Raw genomic sequence first — 14,540 nt, 5'->3', positions numbered from 1 at the left:
CGAACTCTCTGTGGTCCAGTGGACTGTCCAGTCCAGTTGATAACAAGGGCAGTGTGTCTAGGCTTTTTTTTTTTTTAAACAGTGATGTAGTTTAAACCAGAGCCGTCGGGGGGAGGGGAAAGTTGGAGAGCTGGGAGAGTTCAGCCTAGTTTTACAGCTTCCCAGTGCTTAGACAATGATCGATGGGCTTAGACATGCTCTGTAGGACATAGCGGTGGGTGGGTTCGCTCAGTTCACTGTGTCCTCCTCCCCCATGATTTACTTTGCTGGGGAAGTTTTTTTTTTCAAATTTGAAAAAAGTGCATGAGAAAGAGATAAGAAAAGCTGCGCTGCCAGTTGAGATGTTGTCTTCTGTCACAAAGTGTGACAGAGGAAAATGTAAATGAATTTATTCTTGAATTAAGCAGCAACTGCCTTTCCTGTGGAAATGCTCATTCTATATTTAGTCCAATAAAGCCCTGTAAATGAGTTGTCTTTCCTCTGTGGTGGAGAGCTGCTGCTGTCATGGGTTTATGTACTGGCTGCAGCTGAAAGATGCCAGGAATAACCCAGCCTGGTCACACTGACCTCGTGAAACTGGGCACTGCTCCAGGTCTCAATTAACTGACGCTCGTTCTTTCCAGAAAAGGCAATAATATTTAAATGGGGTTTGTAAGAGTTATAATCTCTCTGACTCGTGTAGTCTCACTAAAGTTAAAAGCCATGTGGACTTGGAGCAAAGTAAACTAAATGTGTTTTGTGAATGTTTCTGTGGAGTAGTGTGATGACTCTACTGTATTTCTTTTAAGGAAGTTCACACTCTCAGTTGGGTCCTTTAGACGGAGACTTGAGGAGTAACTGTGGACTTCTCTCTGTATTTTTTTGCCCACACCCTTTACAGTTTAATCTGCCCCAGTGAACATCAATAACAACCTCCCTTACTAAGAAATGACCTAATGCAGAGTCACACAACTGAACAGCTCGTCAGATAGTGCTGATTTAATCTATTCTTTCACCTACACCTTTTTGTCCTAATGCCAAATACATGCTTCTGCGTAGAAGCTATGCCTTAGCCTACACGTAGATGCCATTCTCTAGAAAAAGTAATTGCTCTTCAATATCTAAACAGAGACGCAAGATAAATTGTAAATAAGCGGACCAGAAAGCAGAAGACACTCAAACCATAGAAACTCCACCTCTACTAGGGTTTCTGTGGAGTAATTGCAGTGCGACTCACATTCACCTACGCACAACTATAAGCAAGAATCTACTATCAATATCATTAAGGCCATAGTGCCTCTAGCTTTTATCAGTCTGACGGAAAATAAAATGAGATAGTCTCCTACCCCCCCATAACCACAGAAGTTCAGCTTTGTGATGAAGATAACATCTAAATCTGCACTTCCTGGTTCCTGTTGCTGCCTCCTCTCAGAGGAAAAACAAACAAAACTGGCAACATATTAAAATGATACTAACATTTTGCATAAGAAACCATGGATGCAATCTCAATGAGTCATTGTGTTATTTTCACTTGATTTAACAACACTCATAAAGACTTTATTAATATTTTGTTCAATTAAATATGGCAGGTAAGACACTTAAAGCAACAAATATAAAAAAAAGCTGTCAATCAAATATTTGTTGTAAATTGAATTGTTTTTTTTAATGGACCAATTATATCATGCTGACAGTGAAATCACCAGTTGCAGCAATATCCTCAAGGATATATTCTTTATTTCAGCATGCAGTGTGAAATCCATTGTTGATAGGTTGAATATTATTCAACTAATTCCCAGGTCCAAAGTTTTTTTATTAACCAGATCTGAGGGTTTACCACAACATACATTTGCTTTTTCAAATAAAGACATTATCCACTAATTTAAGAAGAAATCGTTCATGTTTTCTAAAACCTAATGTTCAGGGGGAAATGTGCAGAGATCGTGAGATATGAGATTATCTCACAGAGGCTATAAATTCCATAGCTGCGGCAACTGGGGCTTGTTCTAAATAGCTAATGAACCAAAATGAGACGGTCTATTCTTCCTATTGTCATAGTATAGTCACCCGCAAATTATGTTTTTTTTTTCATGTGTTCCATTACCTATGTGGTTGAGTACCTACATTTAAGGATCCATTCTGTGGAGCCTCCATTGCTTAGCGATGGAAGGACACTTTTGGCAGCCATATTTGTAGGAGCCTTCGAATTGGCACCGCCTAGTCACGCAGCTGTGACGTAATTGGTCTACTAAATCGCTCCAGAATTCAGACGAAATATAATTTATAGAAGGCACTAGCGTTGTTCTGTCAAACACCACAATGGCTAAAGCTCCTGCAATTAAGCAACTATCACCACCACCTACTCATGGCTAGAAACCACATTTGGCGAAGGGAAAAATCAAAGAAATAGCCTCATTTTGTGTATATAACACATATAATATGTATATTGTGTAGATACAAGAAAACCTTTATTTGCAGCTGTTAACACTATTTTAAAGTGATTCCACGATGTTAGCGTTAGCACTGAAAACCTGTATCACTAAAAGAAAATGAAAAGTGCAATCCTGCAGCACCTTAAACTGCATGATTGATTTGTTTGACTCAGAAGCCCTGCAGCATTGATCAATGAGCAGAATGCATATTAAAAATTAATGTTGAGTCAGAGAGGCTCTGGAAAGGCCTTTTTCACTGGAGACATCCTAAACCTCTCAGTCCCAGCGTCCCAGTGTTGTGTGACAGATAACCAATATGCACAATATGGTAATGCTGAAGCTGGAATTGCTAAAATCATTAATTTAAGAGCGTATAAGAGTATTTAGCAGAAATTTCCATTTGAGCAGAATAGACATTTGTGCATCTGTATGGTGCAAATCTGTTTTTTGGGGGGGGTGGGGGTGTGGGGGTGCCGTTAGCCTTGCGGCAGTGTCTGTGTTGATGGAGAGCGAGGGGGGTTGGGCCTGCAGGATCCTGTGTGTCAGCAGCCTGCATGTGAGAGACATTGCCTGGCGGAAGTGCATCACTGGCAGATGTCCAAAAAGTCCCCTCTCTCAACCCCCCTGTTACTCACCCTTTCCCTTCCTGGTCAATCTTCCTCTTTTGTCTCTGGACACAGAGAACACAGAGTCCTTTTAAGACAGCCACTGGGAAAATGTATGGATGTGTGGTAATCAAGGCCACTGTTCTTCCTTTGTGCTTCTCCCAGTTGTTAAATGCAACAATGGCATTGTTGGTGTGAAATCCACATGTTGCATTTGGACGCTTCCCATTCTTGAGTCCTATCTGCTTGCATTATTGAAGCATACACTTCTACTGCGTCTGTGATGGAGGATACTCCAGCAGCAGTAACACTGTCGAATGCAGATGTAGCATGATTTCGTGTGGATCAAAGCGGTGTCACTCGTCAGTTGTGGAGGTTGGAGGAGCCTGCAGTCTCGTAACAAAGCTGTCACAGAGCGTGTGCGTCTCTCAATTTTTTCAAGGAGGGACATCAGCACAGGAAATACGTTGGCAGGGAGCAAACACCTGCTGCCTCCCTCCCACAGCCTCTGTGCGTGCACACGCAAACCACACACGACCACGTGTGTGCCACAGTGACATGCTCAAAGTCAGATGTGATCAACAGTTTACACCACAACCATCCAGCTGTTGACATGTGTCAGTGCAACATAAGTACACAGTGATCTGCATCATCGTATTATTTAAAAAGTTCGGCCTCATTGAGTTTACATCGAAATATATTTTAAATTTCTATTTGGCTGCACATTCTTTTTTTTTTGTGTTTTATTGTCACGTTCTCACGTTTCAATTTTTATGTTTTTCCCCAGGCATGGAAGAAACGCTGGTTCATCCTTCGCAGCGGCCGCATGAGCGGTGACCCCGACGTTCTTGAGTACTACAAGAATGACCACTCCAAGAAACCTATCCGGGTCATCGACCTGCACTGCTGCGAGCAGGTGGACGCCGGCCTGACCTTTAAGCGGAAGGAGTTCCAGGACAGCTTCGTGTTTGACATCAGGACCTCGGACCGAACCTTTTACCTCGTGGCGGAGACTGAGGAGGAGATGAGCAAGTGGGTCCGCTCCATCTGCCAGCTGTGCGGGTTCAACCAGTCGGATGACAACCACGGTAGGGAACCCTGACCTCTTCTTGATGCTCCATCACTCTGCCTCTGCTTCTGTTTACCTCTTCTCTGTCTCTGCTTTTACTGTTAACCACATTAACAGTTCTTTGATTTTGTTAACCGCACCAATTTGATATCAAATCAGCTGATTACAACTCATAATAACGTCTCAAAATGACCACAATAATTCGCCCCTTTAATAAAAAATGTTTTGTTTGTTTTTTTCTATATATTTTCCCGTTCTTTCAACTTAGCTTATTTATCTAATTGAGACGAAACAGAAAGTACAGAAAGAACTAGCACTGTTCTGTCAAACACACAAAAAAAATATGGTTGGAATAAACTACAACATGTGCAGTATATAGAGTATAATACTGCATCTTAACACCTCTATCAGTCTCCCACTTTGCTTTCTGGAGTTATTTGGAGCAGCCTGCGTCTTAGTTTTCACAAGAAATTCAGCAGCAGAGGTCCGACCACATGATATCATCGGAGATCATGTTTTTTTCCATTTTTGTTATTTGAGAGAGAGGAATAGAAACAACGCTGCCAAATAAATGGACACAGTGTCTGAGAGTGTAATCGATTTTTCTCTTAATTAGTTTTTATAGAAGGGTCTCATCTCTGCCTCTTGTATTCAGGATGATGGAAATTCTTATTCTGGATATGGGCCATTTTAAAAGGTTGAAGCACATACAGACTCTCAGTTTGGTGTTTGATATTTTGTGCGTGAGATTGGCTTGTTTTCCACTGTTGCTACCTATGATAAGGAACTATCAGATGAGTCATAACCACAACCTTTCCATGCAGTAATGCTCTTATGACAAATGTACCTTTATCAGCTGATCTACACTCTGCTGTGATCTCTTGCCTTTAAAAACACAAATACTGCGATGATGACTTAAAGATACTTGCACTGTGAAGCTATACGTTATCACAGACTCTCTATAATTGCATATATGTGGTGTCTATAGCTGCTGATATCTGAGGGCTGATAGCATCTCTCTGCTCCACATGAGAAATCGATAGCTTATATTCAGCAGAGATGTTCTGATACCGATACGAGCAACAGAAATGCCTCTGATACTGCACAAAATGCAGGAATCAGGCATTGGCAGGTACTTGAATGTCTTTAAAGTAAGTTTCACAGAAGTGAGCATTAGCTAGAGCTAGTTAAAATATTAAATGTTCAAATAAAATCTAAAATATCAATTTTGCATTTGTATTGCCAATTGCAACACTAGAGATCTCATAAAGCACTGCATGTTGCATACAGCTGTTAAAATATGCCAAAGGTTTTGTATGTTAGCAAGATTATACAAAAACAACTGAAAGGATTGTCACAAAACTTATTGGAAGGAAGCAGTATGGTTTACGGAAGAATCTTGGGAATAATTCATGGATCTTGATGCACAAAGGGAACTGATATCTTTGAGTGTGTGAAATCTGGTGCACTTGATTGAATTTATCGGGGCTGCTGTACGTTTGGGCAGGTATGTCCAGATATCAGAAGCAGTAATGAGAAGGGAAAATGGTACAGAAACACCTCGATCACTTTGCTTAAACCTTTTCTTTCTTTCTTTTTTTCGTCCAGATTGTATTCATGCTATTGTTTTTCCAACCATCTGGTTGCTGGTAGTCGTTAATCTCTTTGCATGGTTGATCATCTGTAACCTGCAATATGTCCAGGTGTAGGATAACAAAAACAAACAGCTGTGTAGAGTGTAAAAATCTCATGTTCACATCATTTGGGGGATCCCCAGGTCCGAGTTCAATATTTATCAAGGTCCTCTCAGGACCATCAGACTGTGTCAACTGTAGCCAGCAGGGTGTGGCAGGGAGAGTGCGTTGGAGGAGTGAGAGGGTTTATGTCATGGCAGCTGCAATAGTGATGCTGGTTTCTTTAAGTGTAAACACCACATCAGGCTTAATCTATCATCTAACTCTGTTTTTCTCTGAAATGTTAAGTCGCTGTTTCTGAGAAACTTTATCAGAAACTAGGAACTCTCCGTCCAAATGCAATTTTCATACTCTATTTTAGTCGAGTGCAAAGTAAAACTTGTTTGCAACCGTCTTATTCTCTGAATTCTCTCATTCTCATTCTTATTTGTGCCAGGGGGCTGTCATTTCCAGGATTTCAGTGAATATCACACACCCCCGGCACACATTAACCGGTTCTGACTAGCATTTCACTAGCATTACTAAACCGAAACTAACATGTGCTTTAAGGGATTTAATGCTCTAGACAGCCATGGAAATGTTTTGGGGAAAATTTTATGGTGCCACTGACCTTATTGCCCTCTCATAGTACTCAATATGCTCAAGTAGCTTCAAATCGTCCATGCATGCATGTTGAAATTGTGAACTAAACATGCATGGGAGAAAGGATCATAGATGTTATTGTTTCATATATCTGCTCTGCAAAGGCTTATTTTACCGCTGGTCCCCAATTACGTCATTATGGCTGTCTTTAGTAAGTGGAAAAGCAAAGCAATGTATTGAGAGAGGCAGCCACACATCCTGAGGATGTTAATAAGACGATTTTGAGCTCACCCACTGCTGCTCTGAAGTGATAGACCCACCAGCTGAATGCGTTTGTTCTGTCACATGAGTTTTTTATCTGCAACAGATACACACAGACATGCACACACACACCTCCTTAGATCTGTCAAAATAACACACACCTTTCTTTGAAAAAACATGTTTGCATGACAAGCTTTACCAAGGAAGAAGCTGTTGACTCATAGTTTATGAGCATTTATCCCTCTCTTCCTTGGAATAGCTCCTACCTCCTCCCTTGAGTGGGATCAAGTTGTTGTTGTCATTATGAAGATGGAAATAAATACTAACCTCCTATTTTCATCAGCACGGCCTTAAGTATAACTAGTTGGTGTTTAAATGTGTTTTTACACATTTGGAAAACTAGCGAGACTGCTAATCTGGAGTGACCTGATGAAAAAATACAATTCGATGATACAATACCCAGTCATAGATCTCCTCAAGGGGATTTTACAATAGCTGCCACGTATGTAACAGTCGGTTTGATGAAGGATTAGACTTAAAGATGCTTTAATTCCTAAGTACCAACAAATGTAACTGGACCAGTACCGGCGAGGACGAGCGTACATCTCCTTGTACGTGTCCAGGGTCAAAAATGAACTAAGGAGCAGGATGACGCAGCATCGACTGAGCGTGTTGTCATTCAGTTGTCCCGGATCTTGTGCAGGAGGTGCAGTTTGGCGACTTAATCAGTGACAGTGCTCCACAAAAGGTCAGAGGAAAGTCGCTGCTGTAGGTCAGAAGTTTTCACAGCAGTTTTGTGAGCTCGAATTGGCTCAGCTCGATTTTCTATTTTCATTTAAGATAAGATAAGATAAAACTTCATTGATCCATACACTCGGGAAATTCATCTGGTACAGCAGCAGGCAGGTCCGAACGAGGGAGTCTTTCTACCATATTTCAAAATTCACTCAAAAACAAATGTATCAAAGTAGTGTACACTTTTAAGAAAAACAAACTTTCCTGGTTGCTGTGGTCGACAACACAGTCTTGCTGTGTGGAAATTCTCCCCACATCTGACTAACTTAGCTGGAACAAACCACCTGTCAACAATAAGGTGCACTGATGCAACAGTCACTGAGCATGTGTTGGCAAAAGAAATGGAGTATGTCAGATGAGAGGAGTGTTCTTGACTCAACCTGATGACTTCCTGTCTGCATCAGTATTCCTCCCACAGCAGCTCCCATCTTGATCTTTGCGCCCGTGAACATATCTTCTAACGCTCAAGAAGCCGCGCCGGTGTTTCACCCGTCAGAGCATTTATCAGCTGTATCTTGTATCTGCTGTATTTGGGAACTAACAGAGGACAACTGTTCACACACCTCTTTGAGCAGGATGGGCTGTGGGTTTTCCACCAAGCTGACAGTTGCAGATCTGAGCCAGTGTGTCACCCAACAGAGTGGGAGTTACCTCGCTGACGGAAAACAGACTAGGTAGGATTACACTATCTGACAACCAGGGGAAGCACAATACCAAGTTATGTAGATAGCATATTTAAAGCAGGGAGAAGCTACATCAGCCTGGAGCAGCCACAGCGTCACACACTGTACACAATGTCATATTTGTTGTTTTAATGTAGCTGCGGTGCTGGTGTAAAGTCCAAAACTATTGTGAAAGGAATTCACCGGGCTTTGCCAAACACTAGTGTGTATTAAGTAGTGTTGACACGCATGTTTCTCAGAGTATTTTCCTCAGATAATTGAAAACATCAGTTGTATCAACATCTCCATCTGAACCGAACCTTTTGTTAGTCAGAGTTGGCTCCTGCCGCCTCTGGGAACTGTGAAGTGAAGTTGGCCGAGGGCAGCACTTGACGATTCATTGTTACACAACTGTTGACAGCAACTCTTTCAGTCTATCTTCCCACTATGTCTCCATTTGTTTCTGTTGTACACATGCATTTTTCATTTAGAGTCTGAGACCAATGTGATATTTGTTACTCATTCATTCTGGGTCCTTAAATGCTCCTTTGTAATTATTCCTCCACGCTGGTGACCGTCATTGGCTGGATGCATTATTTTTCCCATTGTTGTGAACGTGATCGAAAATGCTTTGAGGGAATTTTTTCAAATATGGTATAAACGTTCAGTTGGACTCAAGGATGAACTGAATCCATTTTGGTGTTTAAAGTTCACTGTTGCTGTTGCATATCGAATTTTCTGCCTGGCTAACCTAATATCTCAAGAAGGCCGTGAGGGTATATAAAACTCTTTTGCGTGTTTTCTTAAGAACCCTGAAAGATAATAATTTCAAATTTGGTACAAATGTTCACTTAGACTCACAGATAAACTGATTCGATTTTGGTGGTGAAAGGTCACAGTAGTATCACAAACCGGAAAATTATATTCAATTCAGCCAATAGGGAATTGCTTTATATTTTTTTTTCACAGATTTTATTTGGACTTAAAGACTGACCACCGCAACAGCAGTGTGGTTTTTTGAATTTTACTTCAGACATTTATTTTTGCAGATGTTTCAAATGTCAATTCTAAAAAAATGTAAGCTGCCCTCTATGTGCTAAGAGTACAAGAAATTTAAAGAATTTGATTTACTGCTAAGTATCTGTACACCTGCATGTCTGCCTCCTCTCCTCCCGAACTGCCCTTTGTCTGCATTGATTTTTGTAGAAATAATGAGGCTCCATGGCACTGGAAGGTCAGGTTTCTGCTGCCACAGAGCTGTCTGAGGATGGTTTGCTGTTGCTGCCATGGCTGTGCATCCCATTAAACCACTGGCAGCATCTGAGGGATTGCTGGAAACCAGAGACTCGAGAATGCACTGTGCATTTGTGGTCCAAATCACCAGAGAGGATGGCAGAGTCAGTACAAAATTAGATCAGAATTCAGATATTAAAGAAAGTGTGAACTGTGTTAAGGTTTAGTAACTGAGCAAAAGATAAATAGATGATAGACAAGTGCAGATTGTTTTAATTGAGGATTTAAATAACTCCTCTGTTTGCCTGACACATGCATTCACTGAGTTATAGTGTGTTTCTAGGTCTCACAATCTGTTCAGGGTGTTGGCGCTGTTGTCATCAGATACTGATGGCCGGGTGTGTATGGCGTGTGTCTGCACCCAGGGAGACCCACCCCCGAGCGCAATCGAATGAATGGAACATCATCTCGTCAATCACGGGCTTTGTTCTGCTCTCTCTCTCCTGGCTGTTTGAACTCAGAGACGCGAATAAGCTCAACTAAGGGATGAGGTTTTTACTCGTCAGCACTCCTCTTTTTGTGTATGATGGCTCCCACTCTGTTTTTTCCCCTCCTCTGTATTTTCCATGCTTTTCCCAGGGAAGACATTCCATATTGTTTTTCAGTGTAACTGCTCAAATCTGGCATTTCAAGCATCAGCATCAGCAGTTTTGAAAAGTGCTTACGTTAATTCACATAGATCTTTCTGAGGGCGTTCACCCCAGCTATGAAGCCAGATTGATAGCTTGCTGGGTGGCTTGAAAATGTTGTCTTAGTGACAGTAATCAACATCATGGTGATCAAGGCTTTTCCATCTCACTTGCATTTCCAGTTTCTAACATAAAAAAATATAAATTCATTGGAGAAAAATCTACTCAAACTCCCCCTTGCTTCCAATGAAAAGGGAAAGATTCAGTCTACACTTACCATCAATGATTAAAGAGGACCTTACTTGAGAGATAGTAAAGCTGTGGTCACTGCCAGTTAAATTATGACTGGCTCTGGCAACACATAAACCTTCCATGACTAGACAAGAATTTCACTATATAATCAAAATCATTCAAGCAGTTTTGTTATATTATGAATTCAAGCTTCTCATTTTCTTAAAATTGAATGTCATTATGTGATTAAAGTATGCCGCAAAATTTAAAAATCTTTTAAGGAAATATAATATAATTATATATTATATATATTTTGGTGAATTTAAGTCAACAAAAATAATTTCATTTTCAAATTGGCATCAGCCTGATTCTTTAAATATCGAGTGGAAAAGCCAATCACTCTTAATGGTAGCTCACATCATTCAACCTACAGTTGCATGGAAGCTTTTCCTTTTGCCAACTGTTTATATTCAGTTCAGCTGATGTCTGTAGATCTTTGTACCTGTTTTTTTATTTGGTAATCAGCTTCCTGTCATACGGTCAGGCCTCCCACTTCTGTCACACTGTTTTACATTGGCTGTAATCAGTAGGCTGGTGGTGTTAGCAGAGATATGAAGTGTAATGGCAGCACTGCCTCCTTTTGTGCAGGAGCACACAGATGAATCCTTGTTTAAGTGTTAAAGGTCCAGTGTGTACTATTTTGATGAAAGGGATCTATTGGCAGAAATGGAACATATGGAAAATAATCCTAATTCCCTAATGTGTTTCATCCAAATTTTATGAACTGTTGTGTTTTTTACCCTAGAGTTGGCCTTTCAAATTTTTTTTACAGTAGCCCAGACTGGACAAACTACAACTACACCTTTTGAGTTTTTACGACAACTGAAGGCTACCACATGTTCATGTTTGGAAGGGGAGGGTGATGTGAAGGGTATTCAGCTGCAACACTTTTCCGTGAGTCACCACCAGTCATGAGCGGTATGAGCTGCGGGCAGGTCGGTTGGTGTCAGAAGGACAAACCAGACAACATTTCATTATGAATCAAATGATTGGTCGTGTTCATCAGTTTCCTGTGAGGGCCACAGACACTTTATTTATTGATGGTGATCTGGACGTGAAGAGGATTTCCACCAATAAGATCAAATGTGCTTCAGAAACAATTGACCAATACTACCTTTTAAAAAAACTGATGAACAATACGGAACATTTGTTTTTTTACTCCAATCTGCTTGTGTGCCATGGAGGCCTTCATATCAGTGGAATGTTTATTTTTGTTTTAATTTTTAGTTCCGTTTAGCAACATTCATTTAATTTAGTACAGTTTAAAAGTCAAACTGGTGATCGCTTAACTCTGTCTCAAGTCATATGTCGTTTTCAACATTTATGCAGACTTGACTATCTAAAATGCATAATTATGACAACAGAGATTTTTATAATTCTCCAAAAAGAGTATGATCACTGTACTGATTTTAGCCAAATAAACTGTGGCTTATCCAGCACTAGTTGATCAGGCAATCATAGAAACAGATTCAACCCAGAATCACCCTGAAGCTCATCCTGACTGAACTACAACAGTGTATGTTGTTGCTAAGAGCATCAACAAGTATCACATTCTGCTTTCATCATGACTTTTCTCTGTTTCTAGACCAAGTTTGTTCCCATTCTGTAATGCACTGTGCTGTCAGAACAATTTATCCCTGTGTTTCTGGCCTGGTTTGGCTGCAGGCTGCGGCACAACCCACTCCAGGTAGGTCTTGCAGTTTTCCGATGACAGCATGAAAAGTAAGAGTCATCCTCCGCCACAAATTGTCTCAACTTTTCATCTCGCATCCCGCGTCCTCCCCACTGCTTCACAGCCACAGTATTCATCCGCCCACCACCACCTTGCAGGAATGAGGTCATGGCGTTGAAAATGAGCCATTGTTTCTAGATGCAGCCAAACTCTATAATTCAGTGGCCCCCGACGAGCTCAAGCCTTTTAGGTGACTGATCAATCCGGCGTTTCAAGGCAAATTGATGTCGAAATGTGGTTAAGGGGCGGTGCTCACGTGACGCTGCGGAGCGAGCAGGCACAGGGAAATAATGTGATCAGGGAATGCTCCTGTGTGTCTGCTCTGCTTAATACACAACTGAGCGGTTTTCAAGGGAGGATGAAACAGCCATGTCACTTTGTTCACTTCAGCAGAGCGAGGAGGCCATTTTCTCTCTTCCTGCCGGGCGTCACGCTCCTTCGGTGCAAACAGCTCGCCTCGTTGTCCTACCTATCCCATCTCAGCTCCTTCTTTCAGTTATGTCCGTCTCATTGAGAGCTCCCAACCCCCCCCACTAACCACACATGCAAATGGATTCCACTATGTGTCCTCCTGGGACGCTGTGTTGCTTTAAAGAGCCACTGGTCCAGCATCCTCATGTAGGAAAACAAATAATGTAGGATTATACTATAAAACAAAGGATTAACCCTTTACTCCAGGTTTGATGCCTTTTTCAAGGGCACGTTGAAGGAATGGGGGATCAAACCGATTCTTGACCTTTGTGTCACACGATGGCCTCGTCCCGGCCAACCCTTGCTGAGCCTTGATATATCTGAGGTTAATTTGCAGAACTCATCATAGCCTTGTGAGCTCAGAGGCTATAATGTTTAAATACAATCTCTTATGAAACCATTAAGAAAATTGCATATTTCTAGTACTCACTTTGAAGACAGGTGGACAGCGTGTAACGTGAGATGATTCTCTTTTATGGAATATTTTAGGGAGGATGATTGTGATCCCATAGTGAAAAGCGCGCAACAACAGGTACAGAGAAAATTCAAACATCTTCCTCTTCCTTCATGTGTCCATCCGGCACACTATCAATTCAATAGGTCCATGATATGTTCTATTTTTGTATCTGGTTTCAGATTAGATTATCGTATGTCCTCTGCTAATTCTGGCCAGGCTGAGAGGAAATGAGCACCCTACAAAGACGTTCTTGTTCTTAGCGATACAGCAGGGTTCTAATTTTGGCCCCCTGAGACCAGCAGCCAGCTTCTATTAGATTATGGTGAGAGAGCAGAAGAGACAGTAGGTGATGTATTAGAGAGAGTAATTGGAAGATTGCGCATGAACTTAGGGGCTCTTTGACCCGGAATAGCCATATGTCGCTCACCAACCAAAAAGGTCCTTTAATGCATCGCTGCTCTGATGTTTGTTTCAAGCGGAGGAATGTCGTAGGAAGAACACTTTGTCTCTTTTAAGTGCTTTGTTTGATTCAGTTTCAGTGTTAGAAAACTATTTCTGGATATTAAACTTGTAACTCAAAAAAATGACACAGTACATTAGCCAGTGGAGGGAATATTCCTGGAAGCAACCTGGGGGGGAGGGAAGTTTCAGTGTTTTTGTTTTCTGCTTTTTTCTATTTCTGTGTTGTGGTTGCAGTGACTTGATGGAATTGCTTCCCAGTGGTAACATACATCATCAGAGCCATTAGTGTCAGAGATGAGCCATGTAGGCTATTCCATCAGCAGACCGGCCCGGTCCTCTTTCATTTCGTACAGCAACATGTCATACACTTAATCAGAAATTATTTAGGCCACAGATACACCCAGACACGCACTTCTCAATGATTATATATTTGCAAATTTTATTTTTTCCTCTTCCTGCATTGAAATGATCAAGCCTGCTCGTGTGTTTTTCCTCGTAGCTCTGCACACTAGCTTGGTAGAGGACCTGACTTTCTACGATAAATCAATATATCTACCCGTGTTAGTGGGCCCCAGTACTCACCACACTGGATGAAAGCTTTTACAAAGCTTTTTGTGGAGAAGGGAGATGATGCCTAAACAGCCTGAGGAGAGTGGAATCACTCAGAACATTGGCGTAATTGAGGATCATTGGGGGGAGTCCCTGCCCGTGTGGCTTTGGGCCCGGGCATCTCACTGATGTCCATTGGCCCGAAGACCCCACAGTAGAGGCCTTTTTCCCCCCAGGCATTGATGTGACCTCATTTAGCTAACTAGGCTCCAGAATGCCCCCCCAACCCCGCCCTCCAACCACTCGACATGCATACACAAATGCTCACACACCACATGTGTGTGTGTTTTCTGTTTTTCACCGGGCCTGTGGTCCCTCTGTATGGTCGCCACTCATCATGACTCACAGAGCTTTGCCCTCTTGTTAAAAGGCCGTTTGACCCGTAACGTGCTTTGTAAAGTTCTGAGAAAGCAGAGGGAGAGTGACGTAGCATGGAGGAAATGACTTCATGTGCATCGGTTAGAGAAAAATATCCTTTAAATTACAGCAGAAATAGGTTTGATTATATTTAATATTCACT

At 41.6% G+C, this 14,540-nt stretch overlaps 1 protein-coding gene across 3 annotated transcripts in view; it reads left to right on the top strand.

Moving 5' to 3' along the window:
• The window catches only part of gab2 (GRB2-associated binding protein 2), a 37,547-nt gene that overhangs the window by 12,873 nt on the left and 10,134 nt on the right, over positions 1-14,540 (top strand). For 2 of the 3 annotated variants that reach the window (XM_069534204.1, XM_069534205.1), the window contains exon 2: positions 3,801-4,101. In XM_069534204.1, coding sequence (XP_069390305.1) covers positions 3,801-4,101 — 301 coding nt within the window. Of the gene's footprint in view, positions 1-3,596; positions 3,682-3,800; positions 4,102-14,540 lie in introns of those variants that run through there. The other variant, XM_069534206.1, reaches the window with a different exon arrangement.

The sequence above is a fragment of the Paralichthys olivaceus genome, chromosome 11 (genome assembly GCF_024713975.1).
Source record: "Paralichthys olivaceus isolate ysfri-2021 chromosome 11, ASM2471397v2, whole genome shotgun sequence".
NCBI lineage: Eukaryota > Metazoa > Chordata > Actinopteri > Pleuronectiformes > Paralichthyidae > Paralichthys > Paralichthys olivaceus.
The sequence above is the reverse complement of the archived record's forward strand: the minus strand, read 5'-3'. Positions and strand labels throughout refer to the sequence as shown.